The sequence below is a fragment of the Schistocerca piceifrons genome, chromosome 8, assembly GCF_021461385.2.
Source record: "Schistocerca piceifrons isolate TAMUIC-IGC-003096 chromosome 8, iqSchPice1.1, whole genome shotgun sequence".
NCBI lineage: Eukaryota > Metazoa > Arthropoda > Insecta > Orthoptera > Acrididae > Schistocerca > Schistocerca piceifrons.
The window spans coordinates 323,122,460-323,146,686 of record NC_060145.1 but is presented as its reverse complement, the minus strand read 5'-3'; the positions used below and the strand labels follow the sequence as shown (position 1 = coordinate 323,146,686).

Genomic DNA, 24,227 nt, shown 5'->3' with positions numbered 1-24,227 from the left:
ACCTCCTCCTCTTGTGATTCTTGAACAGGGTATTCGCTATTACTAGCTGAAACTTGTTACAGAACTCAATTAGTCTTTCTCCTCTTTCATTCTTTGTCCCAAGCCCATATTCTCCTGTAACCTTTCCTTCTACTCCTTCCCCTACAACTGCATTCCAGTCGCCCATGACTATCACATTTTCGTCCCCTTTTACATACTGCATTACCCTTTCAATATCCTCATACACTTTCTCTATCTGTTCATCTTCAGCTTGCGACGTCGGCATGTGCACCTGAACTATCGTTGTCGGTGTTGGTCTGCTGTCGATTCTGGTTAGAACAACCCGGTCACTGAACTGTTCACTGTAACACACCCTCTGCCCTACCTTCCTATTCATAACGAATCCTACACCTGTTATACCATTTTCTGCTGCTGTTGATGCTAATAGCACAGCCTGATGCTACGGAGCGTATTTGAACTGCTTATTCGACGAGTAACTCACGACAGTGTTACAGTGCTAGTGGTGTTGACATAAAGCAGAGTAATGCCAATGATAAATAACACAGACATTGCATAATTTCTACAAAAAAGTTGCCGAAGTTGACATCTATTAGCAAGGAACGCAAAGAATTTCGCTGAGTGAGAAAGAAATGGCAGATGAAATATTAGCGTTTCTGACAAGTCAGTGGAATGTGTGGTATCGTACTTTATACACTCGGCTAGGCGGACAATGTATATGAGGAGTACCATGATAAAGATACGTGCTTAACAGGTGAAAGTGAGGTGTCGAACCATGCAGTTCATCATCCTTATCGCACACGGAGTCACAAATCCCGTCTACAGTGAAATTATTCGAGGAAAACCAATAGAAATGACCTTCAAACGTGTTTATCTAAAATAACTCGAAAATCTCGGCCTCCAGCGAAAACATAACCCAGTACAAAATTTAACCATATTAAATTTACTACAAAGAGGTCCTGCTCATTATTTGCATGGGTCTAATAGCGGGCGAGAGACTATGGAAATCTCACATATAGTGTTTCAAGGCGTTAGGGGTTGCATAATACCCATAGGTAGGGGCAACTGAGTCACCCTGCATTTCATTCGTTTCTGTTGAACGTTCACCATCCTATATAACTTGCTTGGTTCTATTAGCCAAAAAGTCTTGAAGCCAATCGCACACTTCTGAAGATACTCGCACAGTTGCATCTTCTTAGTCGACAGTGTGGTACAGTGTCGAACGCCCTACGGAAATGTGTGAAGGCGAAATGCGCCATCTACAGTACGCAAATAACTTACATTAAAAACGCGTGCTGCATATTAAATGGATATTCTCCAGCATCTGTGATCATTCTTTGAGATAAGATTACATTATTTAAGAAATATCATAATGTACAAGTTTATAATACGCCATAAGTAACTGAGATACGTGGTCATTGCAAATGCAGGTCTATAATTCTGCCTATCCCTTCTGATGAAGCCGGCCGGAGTGGCCGAGCAGTTCTTGGCGCTACAGATTGGAACCGCGCGACCGCTACGATTCCAGGTTCGAATCCTGCCTTGGGCATGGATGTGTGTAATGTCCTTAGGTTAGTTAGGTTTAAGTAGTTCTAAGTTCTAGGGGACTGATGACCTCACATGTTAAGTCCGATAGTGCTCAGAGCCATTTGAACCATTTTGAGCCTTCTGATAGAATGTTTGTAAACAGGTTTAATCTACACTCCCTTCCAGGAGTCTGATGGCTGAGCGAGAGATTCTGCATAAATCTGATCTATTTCGCTGCCCATGCTATGTAAAATCCAAAAGATATTCCACCAGGATCTATGGTCTTGTTTGAGTTAAGTGGCTGTAACTGTACTTTGATACCGAGAGTACTAATTTCAACTTATCTTGTTTTTGATTGGGTACGAGCATAACGGTCGAACGTCGGTATGCTTGAGAACATTTTGAAACCCAAATATCATTCTTAGATTGCTTTCAGTTATGTGTTGTATTTGACGACCACGAAGAGCGAACATTCCTTTAGTGAAAACGTTCTTCTGATACGGTTATTGACATCGAATACACTGTGCTTTGACTCTAGCCGCACAACTCTGCCGTTGATTTCACGACACCGTATTCTGTTTGAAACATGATAGCTGAATAACAAGCACTAAGAGGCTCGCCGTGAATAAAAGGCAGTGACGAGCAGAGTAATCAGTCGCCTGCGGCCTACAAAAGAGCGGGCTTTAATCCTCTTAGGTTCCTCCCTCGCCAGACAGGCAACGTAGCCAATAGGTCGATCAGCGGGGCCGGGGGGGACATGACGTGTTACACGCCGAGCGCGGCCGTCAAGTGCAGAACTGCCTTTTGAAAGTTTCATTCGGCTAACGCCGGTCAGCGCGATCGGGGGAGTGCGGTGCCACAGCGCATGCGCACCGGACTGACGCTCCGCAGTGGCGCAGTATCGTCGGTGTGGGCGGAGCCTCGGTTGCGTAGCCATGGTAACGGCGGCCGCCGTGGAGGGGAGGCCGACGCACCTATATACACAACGGTGGCGGCTCGCTTGTGGGCACAGCGTCCTGACGCTCGGGGAAGGCAGGGCGTCGTTGCGTGTGCGTCGTGGCGCGGGCTGCGTGAGTGCGTGTTCTGTGACAGGGCGGGTCAGCGGGGTGACGGCGCGTCGGGCAGTCCAGCCAGAGCTGCGGCCGCTGATCAACGTCTGTAGTCGCATCCCTTCAGCACCATTCATCTCGCTCAGTCAGGTGGGTACCAACAGAGAACTTGTGTTTTGCACTTTATTGTACTGCCGACTGCGTCTTTCATTGTTCTTATTGTTTTGTCCTGTCTGTGGTGGGGACTGTCCAGTAGACGAATGGCTGAATAAGAGCGCTATACGTTAACACATCTATTAGTAATTATAAACATTGCACGTCAATTCGTATTTGCATGATCATGTACATTTTCGCATTAGTGATCTTCATCTGTTCCAAAACCAAGCAGTTTAAAGCTGATCGCACCATCTTCTTCTTGGTCGTCCTATCCTTCTTCTAGCCTTGGCCTAGTAGTTATAGGTTTTCCTTGGTATCTGCCTTTGATCCAAACGTAGCAGCTTTCCTGCCTACACTGTTGGATCTTTTCTACTATTCCTATCACACGGAAGTCCTCTCTTTTTTCACTGTCCCTTTTATAACCTTCTAATTTATATCCAGCCAAAGGTCTTAGAGGCCTCTGTCTCTTCAATTCTAAAAATTGCTTGATCGTTAAAGACTATATTTTGGATCCATGGAGCAGTATGGTAGAGCAATAGTATCATTGAATTTGAGTACTATCTTCAGCCTGAATGAGAATTTTCAATCTGCAGTGGAGTGTCCGCTGATATGAAACTTCCTGGCAGATTAAAACTGTGAGCCGGACCGAGACTCGAACTCGGGACCTTTGCCTTTCACGGGCGCTGAGCTACCCAAGCACGACTCACGCCCCACTCTTACAGCTTTACTTCTGCCAATACCTCGTCTCCTACCTTCCAAACTTTACAGAAGTTCTCCTGGTAGAGCACTTGCCCGCGAAAGGCAAAGGTCCCGAGTTCGAGTCTCGCTCCGGCACACAGTTTTAATCTGCCAGGAAGTTTCATATCTTCATCCTGTTTCTGTTCAGGAGAGTCCTTTCAATCGCACTTAACATGTTTGTGCCTTTGTAGGTTCTTTTCAGGATAACTATCATAAGCATATCGCAGCCCAGGTTCTTGAATATATGGACTTGTTCCAATAAATTGATCTCGATTATAATTCTAAGACGTTTTTCTCAGCACTGGTACATAATTATAGCTTCCGTTGAGGATACGGTTAAATTATATTGCTTTGCTGTTATATGGAGATACAGCGCATTGTCCATCGTTTTCCGTATCCACGAATATATGGCTTGGTTCAAATGGCTCTGAACACTATGGGACTCAACATCTGTGGTCATCAGTCCCCTAGAACTTAGAACTACTTAAACTTAACTAACCTAAGGACATCACACACATCCATGGCCGAGGCAGGATTCGAACCTGCGACCGTAACGGTCTCGCGGTTCCAGACTGCAGCGCCTAGAACCGCACGGCCACTTCGGCCGGCTCCACGAATATAACCTGGCCATCTGCAAAAAGGGATGAGTGAAACACTGTACGTCTTGGTGGGAATCTTCCATTTTCTTTTGCTATTCATTGAGAATGTCACTTATATACAGTATATGTTAAATAGTGTGGACGATAAAACACACTCTTGTCTTACACATTTTGTGATTCTTCTCATTCTAATACTAATAGTTGAGTCGACACGTGTCTTGATGTTATCAGCTTACAAACTCTGAACTGAACTTATTAAATGCCGAGGAATGCCATACTCTCCTTAAGTTTCTTATGACTTTGATCTCACCACGAAGTCGAAGGCCTCTTCATAAATCACGGAACTTATATACGTTTGGAGATTAAATTCTTTATCTTTTTTTTTATTATCTTGGTTTCGAGACAAGCAAAGATGTGTAAGCCGAAAATGTACATAACGATGACGAAATCCTACTTGCGAAAACAGATAAGCTAATGGAGCACGTTTATTGTCAACATTCGCGTCGAATTGTAACAAACTTGATCACTCGATATCTGAGGGACGTGTTTTGCAATGTATGTAGATATTTCATTAACGCTGGACGTTATCAGATACTGAAGATCACTCGCGCGAAGGCTTTTTACGATAGTGACACGTATACCTTGTACACTTCTATCCAACAACATTCAAAGAATTGTACGACCCAGCGTTGCATTTGATAATAATTGCAAAGAGAAAGTTTGAAGTCGCCTGACCCGTATCACTGTTACAGCTTTGACCAATTTAAGAGCTGTCGTCCAGTGTTGAAGGTGTTACTGCCGTACTGCTATGTGGCCTGTTCTAACACGTGATGCAAAGCCTATCTGTCGCTAGTTTTCACAACACTTAACATGTGCTTAGAAACGGACCGTTTTCCAAGTGCCTCTCCACCTTTTCTATAATGCCTTCCAAACAGTTAGAAAAGACGTTTGTCGCAATGTTAGCGAAGAATTAGCTTCTGAAACGACCTTTTTTATTTTGTTGCATCGCTCTGGAAAACTGATGGCTAAATAACGCACTTCGAAGGATTTTTATGAGACTGACGTTGATTTTGGAATTCTAAACCCAAGGAACAGTTTCTGAGAGATGTAGCAAACTTGGTATTGGTCAAAGCCTTAGCACTGCGTGGACGACTTGAGAGGAATGGGGTGCCACCATTTCCGTGTTTCCTGTGATTCGGCTCGCAGTCTACGTTGTAAACAAAATTTCTGGAAACTACATGGAAACATCTCCTTGGCCCACTACTAGCTCGATAAAATGTTTGCCAATACTAAGAAAATTATATACTTACCACATAGAATATGGCAGCGCAGCTAATTCGAGTGATATTGATACGCTTATCTACTTCAATGTTTGTTCTTTCTTAATTTTATTACTTCAGGAACGGCTTCCAACATGACCTTCACTTTCTGTTATACCGTCTTCATTGTGTGTTTAACCATATTTTAATAGTGTTGAATGTGAGAGTATAAATATAAATCATCCTTCATGCTTGCTCTATTAATGTTTACTTCTCTCTCTGTATGTCAGCACACTCAAAATATTACTTGGTAAAAGTGCAGTCTTACGTCATTGCCTGTTATAACAATGACTTGAAATTTGGGAACTATGGTTTAAATTAGAGTCGACATGTTAATAAATAACTTAGACCTAACAGAGGCAACCTTTGATGGACATTGCTGCTGCAGGACGTATTTATAGGTGCGCATAACACACTTCACATCTGGACCACAGAAATCGTTATTTCATACATTCATAATTGTGTTTGTGATCGAGAGATTATCTCAAACGCGGGGTGCCTCTCTTGGGGTTTAGAAGTTGCTGATTTCGTCTTGGACAGTTTCTGCTATTATTGCAGTAGGCCTGTCTGCTATCTGCACTGGTACTCAAATATTCACACCAAATTCCACTGAACTGGCACAGCCCACAATCCACTACGATTCATCTGCAATAATAAGGATCGGTAGAAGATCAAATGGTTCAAATGGCTCTGAGCACTATGGGACTCAACTGCTGTGGTCATCAGTCCCCTAGAACTTAGAACTACTTAAACCTAACTAACCTAAGGACATCACACACATCCATGCCCGAGGCAGGATTCGAACCTGCGACCGTAGCAGTCGCACGGTTCCGGACTGCGCGCCTAGAACCGCGAGACCACCGCGGCCGGCGATCGGTAAAAGAAAAGTTGTTTTTATCCACATCACTGACGTATTAATACACTCGTATACTTTTGTCATTAAACTTAAATTATAATGATGTAAGTACATGTCATGCTTTCTATTAAGATTGAAATTGTAAATATATCGTACAGTCGTAACTCACTTTGCTACCTTCATAGCGATAGGATGGTTTTGTTCTAGCAGTGTACCGTCTCCTAAGGAATTTGAAATATTTATAGCCGTTAATGATATGTGAATTTTTGCTCAAAGATTGTTCAAGTTACATCAAACACAGCACGGTACAGAGCGATAAGTGAGATTGTCGTGGGTAGATCTGATAAGTGTGATGAGAAAATCGAATGTGCAGTGGTTTAAATTGCTCTACGCACTATGGAACTTAACTTCTGAGGTCATCAGTCCCCTAGAACTTAGAACCACTTAAACCTAACTAACCTAAGGACACCACACACATCCATGGCCGAGGCAGGATTCGAACCTGCGGCCGTAGCAGCAGCGCAGTTCCGGACTGAAGCGCCTAGAACCGCTCGGTCACAGAAGCCTGTGCAGTGGTCCTACTCAAGGAAAGTCTCGTGTCTTTCCTAAGAAGAGTTTTAACAAAGTAACGGAAGATCTCATAGGAGTAGTGTGTATTGGGGAACGATCATCTTCAACAGTATATTTTTTTATAGGTGGGGAAGACGGACGGTGTAGAGACTTCGCCTGTATCGCATGTAATGGGAAAAAGGAACCCACTTCTTTAGCAAAAACGGTACTGAAAGTATAGTTCAGCCGAACATCTATATCTTCTCCGCAAGCCACTTGATAGTGTGTGGACTAGGGTGCTTCTGGTACTTATAACTGAGCCCTCTTCCCCTGTTCAATTCTCGAACGCGGCGCGGGAAGAGTGATTCTAGGTAAGCACTGTATTAGCTCCAACTTCTCGATTTTTTTCATTGTGGCTGGATTTGTTGAGCATCTCTGCAAAGCTCTCGCGCCGAGTAAACGGTCCCGTGATGAATGGCGCCGCTATCCCTTGCGTCTTCTCTACCTCTTATATCGGTCCTACCTGGTAAGGGTCCACATTGATGATATTCTAGATTGATACATACACTTAGCTGCTGAGATAACTTGTTCGTAATTATATACATTGCTGGTTATAGAAATTGTAACTCCAGAAAAGTTAGAAAAAAATTAAATTTTACTTATCGTGCATACACAGTGCGGTAGGGTGGATACAAATCAAATCTGAGGTGGTGTGGGGGTACACGAGTTGTGAAATGTAGTACATACAGAGCGACACCTGCGACAGCAACAGTGACTTTAACGTGGAATCTGGACCACGTATCGGGTTTCGGACTGAACCGCCTAGAACCACTCGGTCACAGTAACCGGCTAAGTGTAGGTTAACAACAACTGAAATATTCCGCGATCCGACTGGAATTCGATCCCGAGATCTTTCGATTTCCAGTCATGCGCTTTACCACTAGACCACAAACTTTGATATATAGCGAATAATATCATTGAGATAGTGTGAATTTATTAAAAATTATATGAGAAAAATGTTCTGCTTGTAGCGTTATTTTTGCGATAAAGTGAGTTCGGATTTCCGTACTAAAGCGTGTGTAAATTATTTCTGTTGATTATTTGCAACCAAACATAAATCTGGAAGGATACTGACGGAAAAAAATTGTTCGAGGATGACAATTACTTTGCGGGAAGTGCTGTTCGTTACGCCATAAGCACTCTAAATGTGACTATGTGACTCCACACGTAAAAGGCATACTTAATACGTGCTATAGGTCAGTTGCTATGTTGTGATAAACGGTGTGTCAGAGTGTTTACCAGGGAATAGGAACTTCCTTCCTCGTTGCGGAGGCCCTGCAGCTGTCGCCGAATGCCATATCTCTGTCGCCAAATGCCTGCATCTCGCCGTTCTTCCTCATCGGCCTGCGACCTTCTTCTCTCCATCGCTTATTGGATACCACCTAGTCACACTTTCCGTGATCTTCCTCTTCTCCTCATTCCAGGAGGTTGTCATGAAAGTACTCACTTGGGCTATCTGTCTTCATCTGTCACGGACCTCTTGAGATGCAGAATTTCCCGGCTTGACCACGTAAGAAATGAGGGATTAAGGAAGAGGACACAGACACATTATACTACTAGGAAACAGAAGATGCGTTCTGCAAAGTGACTGTGAGTGATGGGCAAGTACGAATCGGTCCGAATCCGTTATTCCATATTTAAGAACTAATAATAAAACAGTATTGACTGGAATACTCTCTTTCAAATTCTAAAGGTGGCAGGGGTAAAATAGAGGGAGCGAAAGGCTATTTACAATTTGTACAGAAACCAGATGGCAGTTATAAGAGTCGAGGGACATGAAAGGGAAGCAGTGGTTGGGAAGGGAGTAAGACAGGGTTGTAGCCTCTCCCCGATGTTGTTCAATCTGTATATTGAGCAAGCAGTAAAGGAAACAAAAGAAAAATTCGGAGTAGGTATTAAAATCCATGGAGAAGAAATAAAAACTTTGAGGTTCGCCGATGACATTGTAATTCTGTCAGAGACAGCAAAGGACTTGGAAGAGCAGTTGAATGGAATGGACAGTGTCTTGAAAGGAGGATATAAGATGAACATCAACAAAAGCAAAACGAGGATAATGGAATGTAGTCGAATTAAGTCGGGTGATGCTGAAGGAATTAGATTAGGAAATGAGACACTTAAAGTAGTAAAGGAGTTTTGCTATTTGGGGAGCAAAATAACTGATGATGGTCGAAGTAGAGAGGATATAAAATGTAGACTGGCAATGGCAAGGAAAGCTTTTCTGAAGAAGAGAAATTTGTTAACATCGAGTATAGATTTAAGTGTCAGGAAGTCATTTCTGAAAGTATTTGTATGGAGTGTAGCCATGTATGGAAGTGAAACATGGACGATAAATAGTTTGGACAAGAAGAGAATAGAAGCATTCGAAATGTGGTGCTACAGAAGAATGCTGAAGATTAGATGGGTAGATCACGTAACTAATGAGGAAGTATTGAACAGGATTGGGGAGAAGAGAAGTTTGTGGCACAACTTGACCAGAAGAAGGGATCGGTTGGTAGGACACGTTCTGAGGCATCAAGGGATCACCAATTTAGTATTTGAGGGCAGCGTGGAGGGTAAAAATCGTAGAGGGAGACCAAGAGATGAATACACTAAGCAGATTCAGAAGGATGTAGATTGCAGTAGGTACTGGGAGATGAAGAAGCTTGCACAGGATAGAGTAGCATGGAGAGCTGCATCAAACCAGTCTCAGGACTGAAGACCACAACAACAACAATAAAACAGTACTCACTTTCAGGTGGATGAGGATGCGCTAAGAGGACTTGAGATGTACAGTGGAATAATAAACAAACATTTTTGGTGCATGTGGAGAATTTTTGTCAGTCAACTGACAAAAGTAAATAGCGACTGCTTCTGTTACTGGATATCCATTAACCACCTGAGAAACTGAGAATGGAGTGCAGTTACTTGTTTCGCCCGCAGCCTCTCTTACGGCCGGCGTCACGCTTCCCACGGCGGCCCGCGCGCCTCGCAGCTTGGGCGCAGAGCACACGGGTCCCGCTTATCGCTCGGCGCTTCGTGGTGCCGCACTGAGGCACATATGGCGCGCTGATACGGGACTCGCAGAGTCACGCAGCGGAGGAAGCCCCCTCACGACGGCCTCAGGTCTGATGCCGGCCTGCCGGCGTTTCCACCGCCACGTAATCACTGGCGTAAAGAACGGAAAGCTAAAGTACACGATTAAACATGAGTGATTATATTTTTTCATTTTTTACAATCAGATGCTTTTATTTAAAATTTGTACCAGTTGGAACATTTTCTTCGCCGTTCGCCATGAATTGAACAGCATTACTGGGCTTCAACTGCTGCGGTGGTGCATTTCAATCCAAGAAATTTATTGCGGAGGACACCCATCGTGTTTATTATTGAGACAATAGTTTTACCACCGTATATCTATGTCCAATTCTTATCAAAAAATGGTTCAAAATGGCTCTGAGCACTATGGGACTTAATATCTGAGGTCATCAGTCCACTAGAATGTAGAACTACTTGAACCTAACTAACCTAAGGACATCACACACATTCATTCCCGAGGCAGGATTCGAACCTGCGACCGTAGCAGCAGCGCGGTTCCGGACTGAAGCGCCTAGAACCGTTCGGCCACAGCGGCCGGCCCAATTCTTATTCGGATCAGCAACCTTGATGTCTTTTTTATAATAATTACTCTAGAAACTTGTTGAAAAATACCACTTTCAGACCATTACACCATTTCCTTTAAATTTCTTTTTGTTGGACAAAGAACAGCAGACTAGAAAATTACAGTATGCAAAATGCTACTTAACTACTTCAGTGCTGGCTTCCTTGTCACATAATAATTCAGTAATTAAACGGCAGTCAAAGTATTTCATTCCGAACAGACATACAGTGTATGCACTAATACGACCTATTATTGAGTACTGTTCGAGCGTTTGGGATCCCTACCAGGTCGAATTGAAGGAGGACATAGAAGCAATTCAGAGGCAGGCTGCTAGATTTGTTACTGGTAGGTTTGATCATCACGCGAGTGTTACAGAAATGCTTCAGGAACTCGGGTGGGAGTCTCTGGAGGAAAGGAGGCGTTCTTTTCGTGAATTGCTTCTGAGGAAATTTAGAGAACCAGCATTTGAGGCTGACTGCAGTACAATTTTACTGCCACCAACTTATATTTCGCGGAAAGACCACAAAGATAAGATAAGAGAGATTAGGGCTCGTACAGAGGCATATAGGCAGTCATTTTTCCCTCGTTCTGTATGGGGGTGGAGAGGAGATGCCAGTTGTGGTACGAGGTACCCTCCGTCACGCACCGTATGGTGGATTGCGGAGTACGTTTGTAGATGTAGATGTATCCGCATTCTGATCAATACACTCACCTGCACCATAATACTGCCGTACTTTTTATCGTGTTGCAATTTAATTTTTTGTGGGTATTGCAATTACTTTCATAATAGCGTAATTTTAGGAACACGATGACTCATATTGCTGTAAGTTTCATTACCTACTCTTTCTAACTCATAGTGTTACAGAAGATCTAATTTCTAGAAATACTACTCACAAAAAAAGACTGTAAGCCATAATTTTGTTTTATACGAAAAGGCCCTTTATAGGCCCTTCATTTTAAACGAAAGCTGTATTTACAGTTACTTATTTGAATTATTACTTGCACTACTCGCATATCGCCCGTATTTCATAAAAGAATGTCCTGTGGCAAACCTCACGTTAACCATTTCAGTGATTTCACTACCTTACTCAGTGGCATTCTATAGCTCAGACGCCGCTTGTGTACTCAAAAGACCGAAGCAAGTATAGTTCAAACAGCAGAAATCCTTTCCTTTTTTTCTTTCAAAGAGAAGGAGAAAATCTGGTTCAAGTAATGCTGGTATACTGTTTGTTTTCCTTCTTAAAGGCACTGCAAGTCGCGTTCAGTTTGCTACTACGTGACGGAGCACCGACTCAGTTTCTTGACAGCTAGGCCCTACCATGAGTAGCATGCTGTCGTTGGCTTCGATTTTCCTCATAACGCTGTAGTGACATCTGTACTCGATAGAACTATTGATAGATAACGAGTATGGTTTCAAAATTATCGTCCTCGTGAAACAGAACTTTATTCACACGGAGAAATGAGTGCTACAGACAGAGAATCTCAATTTTATTCCGTATTTACGGATTTCTAAGGCGCTTTTTCCAACAGTTCCTCAGAAGCAGCCTCTAATCAATTTGCGTATCTACGAAGTATTGTCGTCTCGGCTGTGAGATCGAATTCATGATCGGTCACCAGAAAGTTCAAATGGTTCAAATGGCTCTGAGCACTATGGGACTTAACATCTGAGGTCATCAGTCCCCTAGAACTTAGAACTACTTAAACCTAACTAACCTAAGGACATCACACACATCCATGCCCGAGGCAGGATTCGAGCCTGCGACCGTAGCAGTCGCGCGGGTCCAGACTGACGCGCCTCGAACCGCTCGGCCACACCGGCCGGCGGTTACCAGAAAGGCCATAGTTCATAGTAATTTACTGGAAGTCATACAGCGAAACCAAAGTGATATCTGAGGTTCCTCAACGAAGCTGTTCTTAATCTATGTAAACGATTTAAGAGATAATCTGAGCAGCCCCCCTCAGACTGTTTGCCGATGATGATGTCGTTTACCGTCTTGAAAAGTCATCACAAGATTAAAATGAATTACGAAATTATTTAGACAAGGTCTCTGCATAGTGGAAAAGTGTAAATGAGCCTGAAAAAAATTGAGGGTTTCAACAAGTCGTAAGAAAACTACCACAAAATTTCGGTTGCACCATAAATCGCACAAATTTGAAGGCTGCCGATGCAACTTGTGATTACAATTACAAGTAACTCGAACTGGCAGCTTCACAAAGAAAATGTCGCGGAAAGTTGAACGCTTTATAGGCAGAATACTTACCATGTGCAACAAATCTATTACAGAAACTGCCTACATACGCCTGTCCGTTCTCTTCGGAAGTTCTGCTGCGCAATATAGGCTCCTTAACATATACTACTGATGGAGGAGATCAAACAAGTTGAAAGAAGGGCAGCTTGTTTTGTATTATCGAGAACTATGAGAAACTGGGTCATGGTCATGATAAGCGAATTACGCTAGCAATAAAACAATATCGTTTCTTATTGGGGAAAGATCTTTTGACGAAATTACAATCGCCAATTTTCTCCTTCGAATACCAAAATGTGTTGTTGACTCTCACCTTGATGGGGCGACGTGACCACCGTGATACAATGAGGGAACGTAGAGTTCAAACGGAAAGATTTCAGTGTACGTTTTACCCATGTACCGTTCCAGAGTAAGCCGCGTGGAGTGGCCGCGTGGTTTGAGGCGCTATGTCACGGACTGCGCGGCGACTCCAGCCGGAGGTTCGAGTCCTCCTTCGGGCATGTGTGTGTGTTGTTCCTAGCATAAGTTAATTTATTTTAAGTATTGTGTAAGTCTAGGGACTAATGACCTGAGGAGTTTGGTCCCTTAGGAATTCACACACATTTGAACAAGAGCTTCGGTCAGTAAAGATCGTAGCCGCGTTGCCTGGACGCTAAGTGTGTTGCATACCTATTGGGCATTGGGCCATCTACGTACGCAGTCAATGTCTTACTAGATTCCTCTAAAAATCGGAAATGGTGAACTGTCTAGAACAGACTGAGGACATATAAAGGACGGCGTAACCTACGGAACATTTTTGTTCTACATAGTTACCATCCTATCTGATAATTAAAACTAAACAGCATTTATAGCAAAACTGAAACTGTCAATGATTAATTCAGATTTTATTCGAAAAGTGTTGATTTGAAAAGTGAAATAGAGCGACGTTGCAGTAAAAATATAAAAAATAGAAAGACAGATTTATCATATAGCTCTAGAAAATAAAATTTCCTCAAAAAAGGTACACGTAAAAAAAACGCAGAATGGAAACATATCGAACATTGCATCAATACGTGAGTGAGCTTATATAAACATACTCCTACTATTCACAAATAACTTTCACGTCATCCCTACTGTCTATTCTAGCAACTGTTGTAAGTTTTCTAAATGTAGTTTTTCTCTGCCTGTGCTCAGGTGTAAATACTCAGCTTTATATAGATAGGGGTGAGTGTAATTTTTAAAAAGAAAGTTATTACTTTTACTTTTCAATGAAACATTTAGACTTTAATCGGATTGTGCACGTTATGTAACTTTATGTTCACTAGAGATGTCCGACGTCATTATTTGTATTGGATATGAAGCATCTGTGACAAAAGGACTCTCGTGCATAATTACGTATACTGTGTGCAGTCCTCATTAACAACATGTATGTGACCTACCACACGCAATAACTGCAATGCTGTGGAAATTTTATACTTTATCTCAATGGTTGAATGTCCAGTGGAAAACAGTTACACAGCCACTGAGTTAAACAACATCAGAATGTTATTGTAGTTTGAATAGGCAATCACATTGTCCTAACTGTGCAACGCAATATTTAATTCTGGCTCTAATGATCACTTTGGCTTACCTGTACCTGCTTTGTCTCCATTTAAATAATTTTGGAATGTGCAGTGCAAGATATTGCGCCAACTTAACATAAACTTAAGAGCCGGATCTGGCAAACTGCAATGTGAGGTCGAAATGCTTTTCTTTCGAAACTTCTGAATAACAAATTAGATGTGAGGGCTTAATGTAAGTGACTTGAAAAATAATTTCACTGCGAGCTAGTACTGATAGTGGAAACCAAATATGAACATATCTACATCACTGGACATCGTTATTAACAAACAGCTGAAATTTGGAATTAAACAGCCAATTTATAAAGTCAGCATTTAAAAGTGAAAAGAGGTAAAGAATGATATATTTCTTTCGTGATTTCATGGATTTACTGGATAACGAAACAACCCTATCATAATACCCAAACAAATCAAATTACGAAACTTTACAAACCAAAACATAAAACGTTGTCTAAACGCGACAGCCAAATTCCTGCGAAGCTAGCGCACGTAGCTGGACATTATCGTCTTAAATACATTTCACGTTACACGAACAGTATTCCAAAATTAGGCCTCCTCACTATTACACCCGTCTGCTTCCAACCACACCCTCAACAACCAGGTCTCCCTTTCTCATGTGGACTGAGTATAAAATGGTTCAAATGGCTCTGAGCACTATGCGACTTAACTTCTGAGGTCATCAGTCGCCTAGAACTTAGAACTACTTAAACCTAAGTAACCTAAGGACATCACACACATCCATGCCCGAGGCAGGATTCGAACCTGCGACCGTAGCGGTCGCTCGGTTCCAAACTGTAGCGCCTAGAACCGCACGGCCACTCTGGCCGGCTGGACTGAGTACTTGAGAATAACGTAACTAGTGAAATCTAAAGAGTCTTCTCTGTACATGCACTCAGAAGAAGTGCTTACTCTGAACAACATCGTAGACAAAACTGCCACTTAAGGTTTTTAAGCTACCGTGGGTTAGTGTACTATCGTAAGGAAGTGTAGACTAAGGTAGTTTTCGTAGTAGCTTTGGTGAGCAGCCTCTCCCGCTGGAGGGTCGAGTCCTCCGTCGGGCATGGTCGTTTGTATTGTTCTTAGCATAAGATAGTTTAAGTAGTGTGTAAGCCTAAGGATCGATGACCTCAGCAGTTTGGTCCCTTAGGAATTCACACACATTTGAACAGTAGCTTTGGTCAGTAAAGAACGTAGCCGCATTGCCTGGACGCTAAGTGTGTTGCATACCTATTGGCCGTTAGGCCACTTGGGTATGGAATCAATGTCTTACTAGATTCCTCTAAAAATAGGAAATGGTGAACTGTCTAGAACTGAGTGAGGATATATAAAGGACGTCGTAGCCTACGGAACACTTTTGTTCTGCATAGTTACCATCCTATCTGATAATTAAAAATAAACAGCGTTTATAGCAAAACTGAAACTCTCAACGTTTAATTCAGGTTTTATTCGAAAACTGTTGATTTGCAGAGTGAAGCAGAGCGAAGTTGCAGGAAAAATATAAAAAAACAGAAAGACAGATTTATCACACAGCTCTAGAAAAAGAAATTTCCTCAAAAAAGGTACACATAAAAAAGGCAAAATAGAAACATATAGAACATTGCATCAATACGTGGGTGAGCTTATATAAAACATGCTCCTGTTATTTATAAATAACTTTCACGTTTATCAATAAAATAAGAAACGCTTGTCTTTCATGAAAAGTACAAAATATCAGCAATTGTACAGAAGTTTTTGTGTTTCTCCATGAAAACTGTACTTGCATTTAAAAGTAAATCCTTTGGTTACGTAAAAATGTAGAATTTATGCGAGCAGCTAATTTTTATTGCTTAAAAAGTGCAATTTATATTTTATAAGAATATAAAATACGCAATGGACTAACACTAAACGATGTGTGGGTCTAATTATCTTCAAAACAGAGATAAAAACAAAGAGAATTCGTCGGCTCCTAGTTCCTCTCTCACATATCAGTTATGCTTATTTTCATATGAATGTTACGAATACTGCTGGTAAGCCTACCATTCACTAAGTCATTTATGTAGTAAATTGAAACTACAGAACCATAGCTTAGGTAGCGCAACTTTACTGTCACTTTTTAAACTGTAACAATATTTCGGTGCGCTATCCTCAAACAACTGCTATGTAGTGTTCATCATGGTAAAAATGTTGTGCAACTGTCAACATTGAGGTCCGTTGATGCCAGTGCGCCTTGTGGCTAATCGCTGTGTGGCTGTAGAGTGCCCCACATGCAGGTAGTGGCGCCCAGTGCGAACAGAGGTGTGAATGGGATGAGTTGCATGTACATGTTGAGGAAGTGGCGTGCAACCTACACGTGTGCCTCTACTTGCATGTGGCACGCATGTAGGCGATTAGGTGAAAGGCGCACGGGTTTGAAAACAGCTTTACATCAGCACTACATGTCGCCACTTGTCGTGTGCTGCAGGCCTGGAGATGACCGCCGAGCAGCTGTCGGGCGGCTGCGGTGTGTCGGAGGCGCGGCCGGAGACGTCTCGCGGCTACCCTCCCTATGGAGACGGCGACGACCTGGATCTGGAACTGGAGCTGGCCAGCCTGGAAGATGACGACGACGAGGAGGAGGACTGCGACGGCGACAGCGAAGGCAGCCGGCCGCGTCACCACCAGCAGCAGAAGTCACAGCAGCAGCAGCAGCAGCTGCTGCAGCAGACGCAGCAGCAGCAGGTGTCCAGGCCCAGGGGACGCAGGGGCGCCTCCAGCAAACCCAGGGCCGGCCGCGCGCGCAGCCCCACACAGGTAGGCACGCAGCAGCACACCACGACGCTCTCGCTCACTACTTTCGGAAGGCGAAAACCTAATTTATGAAGGAAATTCTATAAGTAATGCAACACTTGCCCGCCCGGTTAGCCGTGCAGTCTAACGCACGGCTTTCCGGATTGGGAAGGAGCGCCTGGTCCCCGGCACGAATCCGCCCGGCGGACTTGTGTCGAGGTCTGGTGAGCTGGCCAGTTTGTGGATTGTTTTTAGGCGGTTTTCCATCTGCGAATGCGGGCTGGTCCCCCTTATTCCGCCTCAACGTACGTGTAAATCACCATTACCCTACCATGCAAACATAGGCGTTACACTCGTCTGGTGTGAGACGTTCCCGGGGGTGGAGGGGGGCAGGCAATGGGGGCCTAACCGCACAATAACCCTCAAAGAGTGGTTCGGAGTGGGGCAGCGGAGTGGTGAGTGGACTGCAGTAGTCATCATGGGGTTGTGAACCATTGTAAATGACTCATCATTAACTGGAAATGGTGGTATTTGGCTACTTGGAGACCATTCACAGCTAATTATGAACTTTGTGTTCCTAAACAACTATGGAATATTTATGGATGACAGTCCACCATGTCAACAGGCACAGCTTCTTGCTGCTGATTTGAACAACATTCTGGACAATTCGAGCGAATAATTTGGCCACCCAGATCGCCCAATTCGAATCCCATAGAACATTTATGGAACATACACGAAAGGAGAATTCGTGCACAAATTCCTGCACCGGCAACACTTTCGCAGTAATGGACACTTATTGACGCAGCATGGCTCAGTATCTCTGCAGAGGACTGCCAATGACTTGCTGAGTCCGTTCCATGTCGAGCTCCTGCACTATGCCAGGAAAAAGGAGGTCTCACACGATGTTAGGAGGTATACCATGGCTTTTATCATGTACGCAACCTTCAAAATGGCGTCTGTAACTGCATGTGTTCGAAGCAGATATTCGTAGGCACTTGCAGAATGTCTTCAGCGACCTCCCAGTGAACAAAGCACGGCGAGTTGTTCAGTGAGGCATCTGTCATCATCGCAAGAAGGTCGCACAAACCTGTCCGATCTGCCGCGTGCCGGCCGCTGCACAGACCGGCGAGTCCTGCAATGTTGGAAGGTGCGGACACTCTCATTCGAGGTGATCGAAGGATCACTGTCGAACCGTCTCTGTTGGTAGTACTGACTCATCCACCAGTTGGGGTACAGAAAAGAGTTTTCCCGCTTCGTTCCTCGACGCCAAACACTAGATTTTTATCTGTTTAGCCCAACGAAGGATGCACTCGGCGGGAGCAATACGTTCATGATGGGGAGGTTGTTGATGCAGCAAGACGCTGGCTCCGACGCCGACCAGTAGAGTGGTAACATGTGCGCATACAGGCACTCTCCACAGTTTTGTTGGCAACAGAGTGCAGAATAACGAGGCGTATTGGAATCCTAAATAAAACCATCCTGCTTTCAGAAAGAAATCAACGGGCATCCAGAACACATTTTACGCTGTTTCCGCCGCCGCTCGGCTGGCCTCTGTTTGCAGCTCGTGACACAATCAATGGAAGTTTTACTTAATCTGGGTGTGCGCAGCGCCATTCCTCCACCACTCGATCTGAACAACAAAGAGAGGCACGTTTCCAGTCCTAGCGAGAAGTTATCGCCTATGTGGTCATGTCCATAAATACTGAATGTCGCCAATTCTAGAAGCACTAGACGGAGGATTATTTCTTTACTGTGTACAGAGGTAAACATCTTTGCTCGTTGTGTAGGGAACCACTACCAGTTGTGAAGTAACGTAATATGAAAAAGCACTTTTCTGCGGAACACGTTCCTCAACAACAGGTCACGGGGCAATTCCAGAAAGACAAAATTAATATATTTCTTTCCTATTTGCGAAACCGAGAGCACAGTGCGACAGTTCGGTAAATGCTAGTTTTATAGCGAGTAGAAAAATTGACACATAGTTACAGCCTTTTGCTGAAGAGGAATCCTAGAGGCATGCCTCTTGGACATTGCAGCCATACAATGCCCCGATAACAAACAAGTTCGAATAAATAAGTTTATCGAGGCAAACAGTTATTTTCCGAATTGGTATGATGGCTCATGACATTAAAAACAGTTTGTATGATCGTGCTGCCACATTCGGAACATTCGTGTCCGTTTTTGACAAGAGAACTGATTTGTTAGACAGAGCTCAGTTAGTAATGTTTGTTTCTTGGTGTAGCTGTGGAGAAAGCATTAGCATTACAGGCATTAAAAGGAACATATCCCTTTTTATTGGTGTTGCAGAGTTTTGCAACATAAGTATTTGAGGGAGCTATTGAAAGACATCGTAAGTAAAGAAACAATGTTTACGACGCGCAAATAAATGTAAGCATATGAAGACAGGGTAAGAATAAAATTAATGTACTCCCAGAAATAAGTGTTTTGAAGAGTGTTTAGAAGGATAATTTGGTGGCATAACAAGTCGTGAAAGGGGTGCCATTCATATGGGCGTGTTATTCCGTAAACATTAACGTCATGGACGCTGTAGTTATGACGTCATACATTCAGAGCGCTGTTGTCACGTCACGTGACGAAGTGCCCCGTGAGCTTAAGTATGCGGATGAGGCCGCAGGTCACCGAAGGTTGCCCATGCTTGTGCTAGGCCATAATTCATTGTGCTGATTCGGTCTAATATCGCTTATCTGGGCGTCAGGTGTCATACTACAGATAGTCGTAGAGTTTCAGTTACCACCTCGGAAACATCTCGCTACTATCATGAAACTTTGTTACCATATTTGCTCTACATTTCCCACCACGGTTGTTATACAGTCACTGTCATATCACGATCAGCTGATTTCGTCTGTATACCATTTTTAAGTGCGTTCTCGTATACTCGTACTTTTACACCATCATCATTTATTTACGGGACCTGTCATTTACGAGACCGTTGTACTAAACACAAGCAAGGCCAAACTTCCATATAGTCAACTCTTTAAAAGTAACATTACTGCCTTACGTAAGCATGAAAACTTTAAATACGGTATAGCCGGCCGGGATGGCCGGGCGGTTCTAGGCGCTACGGTCGCAGGTTCGAATCCTGCCTCGGGCATGGATGTGTGTGACGTCTTAGGTTACTTAGGTTTAAGTAGTTCTAAGTTCTAGGGGACTGATGACTTCAGCAGTTAAGTCCCATAGTGCTCAGAGCCATTTATAAATATGGTATATCTCTCGCAGCATTGTTCTCAATAGTCCTAAATAACAAGCAAATATGTGCATAAAATGTAATAAATTTGTATGAAAAGTATGTATTAACCCAGTGCTTTCATTTTGAGACCAATCATAAAGCAGTGGTATAAACTCAAACTTACGTTACAATAGCTCTTGATACACTTACTTTCATTGTTACTCAGCTCCTCAGTATGGTGAGTACAAAGAAAGCACATGTTACAATGTCCTACAGCCACGTAGCACTATCTTCACGTCGATTGTTGCTGAGAACTCTGTAAATCCTGCTACAATGCACTACATTTGTAGAAGTACCTCAGTGTACTACTAGGTGTCTCCCTCTTGCAACGGGATAAGTGATTTCATGCTAAAGGCACTGGTGATTCAAAACAAAATTAATAAAATGATGCTTTCAGGCAAAAACCACTGGGGTTCAAAGAGCTGAAGCACTGCTCCATACACTCGTCAACACAAATTGGTGAGAGCTGGATGTGGCCATTGTGTGCAGCGCTTTTTGCTTTCTCCCCTTTTAGGTTCTGTACCTCTTCGCTAGTTATCCAATCTTCGGCATTCTTCTGTAGCACCACATTCGAAAAGCTTCAACTCTCTACTTGTCTCAACTGTTTATCATCCACTTTTGCCTTCCATGTAATGCTACACTTCAGAAAAATGGTTCAAATGGCTCTGAGCACTATGGGACTTAACTTCTTTGGTCATCAGTCCCCTAGAACTTAGAACTACTTAAACCTAACTAACCTAAGGACATCACACACATCGATGCCCGAAGCAGGATTCGAACCTGCGACTGTAGCGCTACACTTCAGACAAATACCTTCAGAAAAGACTTCCTAGCACTTGCATTTATGTCAGATGTTGACGAATTTCTCCGTTTGAGAAACGCTTTTCTTGGTATTGGCAGTCCTCATTTAATATCCTCCCTACTACCGCCATTTTTTCCCCAAACAACAAAGTTCGATTCAAACTGTCCCATTTCCTAATTTAGTTGCTTCAGAATAGCCTGATTTAATTCAACTACATTCTTTTACTCTTGTTTTACTTTTATTGATCATCAACTTATAACTCCTTTTGAAGAGACTATCAATTCCGTTCAACTGTTCTTTCGTGTCCCTTGCCATCTCTCACAGAACAACAGTTTCATTGGCAAGCCTCATAGTTTTTGTATTTTCTTCTTGAACTTTTATTTCCTCACCAAATTTCTTCGTTATTTCCTTTACTGTTTGCAAAATGTATAGATTGAATACATCGGTGATATGCTACAACCCTTTCTCACTTCCCTCTCAATTACGGCTGTCCCTCCATGTCTTACGACTCTAATAACTGCAGTCTGGTTTCTGAAGAATTTGCAGTTAAATTTTCGCCTCCCGTATTTTATCTGTTAAACTTATTATAATTTTTTTACATTAGGCTTCAGCCAGTATGGACTCTGAATCAGAAATTAATATCGATTTCCAATTCTAACTGTTATTCGTCTGCCATTTTTGATGTCCTGCCAGTATCTCTTGAGGCCATGACTCAATGCTTTCTTCCTGTCTTCTGACAGAGGTCCTCTTTGTCTTTTGATTTCTTTTCGCAGCTTAAAACCCTGCAGTTTTTCATAGTTTGTCTGAATTCATGTCTATCCACGATTCTGTCCTGTGGGTTACCGATTTCTAAGATCTTTATCGCATTCTTGGAACTATCTCAATCTTTTCGCCTCTTTGGCCTTGAGAAATTCTGGTTGTCTTTGTCAGGCGATTATCGAACATTCTTAAGATGTGCTCACAGAGCAACAACCTTTTCTTTTTAAACTACAGTATACGGTTCTAGCTTTATGTAGTCGAATAGTTCTGCATTTGATCTCAAACATATGTGCGAATTAATTCATATGTTGCCTAAACTATGCCTTTATATCCTGAATTCTTGTTTGACTAATATATCGACTAGTCCGTGTCTATCACAGTTTCCAAATCGCATAATCCTTCTCGTCTGAGAACTGTACCATAATGTCTTACGTTGCTTCAGTACTCAGCGAGTTATTACACAAGTGGAGATCAAAAAGTTTCCGTTAGAAGGCCCTACAATCCAGAATCGGTAACCCAACCAGACAAAATCTCCGTGAACATAAGGCAGTCATCCCCAGGTTGAAGACATTCGTTACTTTGGTAAAACCTTATGTCATGCTCCGTAAAGAAGTTCGTAGTTGCGTGCTGCACTTTCTCTTCTGACAGGAATCGTCGACTCTTCAAGGCTTTTCCTAGGGGAAGGAAGGCGTGATAATCGCATGGGGAGAGATCAGGGCTGTAGGGCTGATGTTTAAGTGTCTCCCACTTCAGTTGGCGTAACTTATGCATTATGATATTCGCGATATGGAGACGTGCATTGTCATGAAGCAGCAGCACCCCTTGTCGCACATCATCCCACTGACGTGCTACTCATACATGTTCTTTATTATTCAATGTTCAGTAGCTGAGAAAAGAACTGCAGCACCTTGATGCTGTTTGGAAGCAACTGGTCATAACGTCGCCATAGTTTACATTTCCGCATTTACTGCACTCACATGGGAAAGACATGAATGCTATACTGATCCCTTGCCTGCATTTTGGTGGTTGTATAACCGAATCGGAGTCGCATCGCATTGAATATACGCTTCACCAACGCCCTCAAATAGAAATTTTTTGTTCGCCCTTATAGAAATTTTTCGTCACGTAGTATGCTTGGTCCACTGGTATTTTAACATTAAAAAAGATTTTGTTTCAAGAGTAATATCGTTCCAGCTATTGGCTAAGTTGTTGTGACGGCTGGTACAGTGGAGACCGGTGTTCTGTGCGTGCAGCTGCTGCGGCTGAAGCGGCACCGGCGCATGAAGGCGAACGACCGCGAGCGCCACCGCATGCACCTGCTGAACGAGGCGCTGGACCGGCTGCGCTGCGTGCTGCCCACCTTCCCCGAGGACACCAAGCTCACCAAGATCGAGACGCTGCGCTTCGCGCACAACTACATCTGGGCGCTGAGCCAGACGGTGCGCATGATCCACAGCCAGCAGCAGCAGCAGCCGGACGACCCCGCGTCCGCGGTCGCGCTCGAGCCGGCGGCCGACCTGCTGCAGGCGGCAGGCGCGCACGCGCGGGCGCAAGCGCAGGCCCAGGCGCATGCGCAGACGGCGCCGCCGCCCGTGACGCTGAGCGTGGGCAGCGTGACCGTGAGCATCGGCGGCGAGCGCGGCAACCTCATCACCTCGAGCAGCGGCAGCTGCGCCGTCGCGCAGCAGCGCAGGCTCCAGGGCCAGCAGCTGTTCGCCGCCTCCAGCGCTCCAGCCTGCGCCAGCCTGCACGACGACACCTGCTCCAGCTACAGCGACCTCTCCGAGTGCTACGGCAGTCCGCCCTCCTACCACCCGCACCACTCAATGTACCAGTGCATGTGAGCCCAGAACGACCGTTTACCAAAGTGCCCAATGTTACCGGTTCTGTAGCCACGTTACCACACCATACAACTACGTGGTATGCACACTAACTTTACATCCTACTAGAGCTGCCGCAGACATCACGGCTCACCAGCAATACACGCATGCGGTTGATTTACCTCATTGGTTCTTCCTAGATTTACTTCTTATTGCTTAGCCAAAGAAACATTTATGATATCTAAGACAGCTGATATACAGGGCGGAAAATCCCTTTCCAATTTCTAGGACTTGTAGAGGGGAGTGACAACATAATATTTTGAACAGGAACCCATGTCTGGAAACATCTCGTTTCCGTTCTACAGTGATTTCAATTCAGATGTGTAATGCGTCCACATCAGCTTAGGGAAAGACAAAAATCTCTGAGTTGTGTGCCCTGGTGTGCAATAGGATAGACAGGATGACGTGTACTATGTAAGACGGTCCCCTAATGTCAGTTAACTGTCTCCTGTAGAGACCGAGGAAG

General features: G+C 43.6%; 1 protein-coding gene across 1 annotated transcript; it reads left to right on the top strand.

Moving 5' to 3' along the window:
• Positions 1-16,903: 16,903 nt before the first annotated feature.
• Positions 16,904-23,725, top strand: LOC124712321 (neurogenin-3-like). Its single transcript, XM_047242615.1, has 4 exons — positions 16,904-16,945; positions 17,011-17,097; positions 23,135-23,374; positions 23,459-23,725. The coding sequence occupies exons 1-4, from the start codon at positions 16,904-16,906 to the stop codon at positions 23,723-23,725; spliced, it is 636 nt and encodes a 211-aa protein (XP_047098571.1).
• Positions 23,726-24,227: the final 502 nt, after the last annotated feature.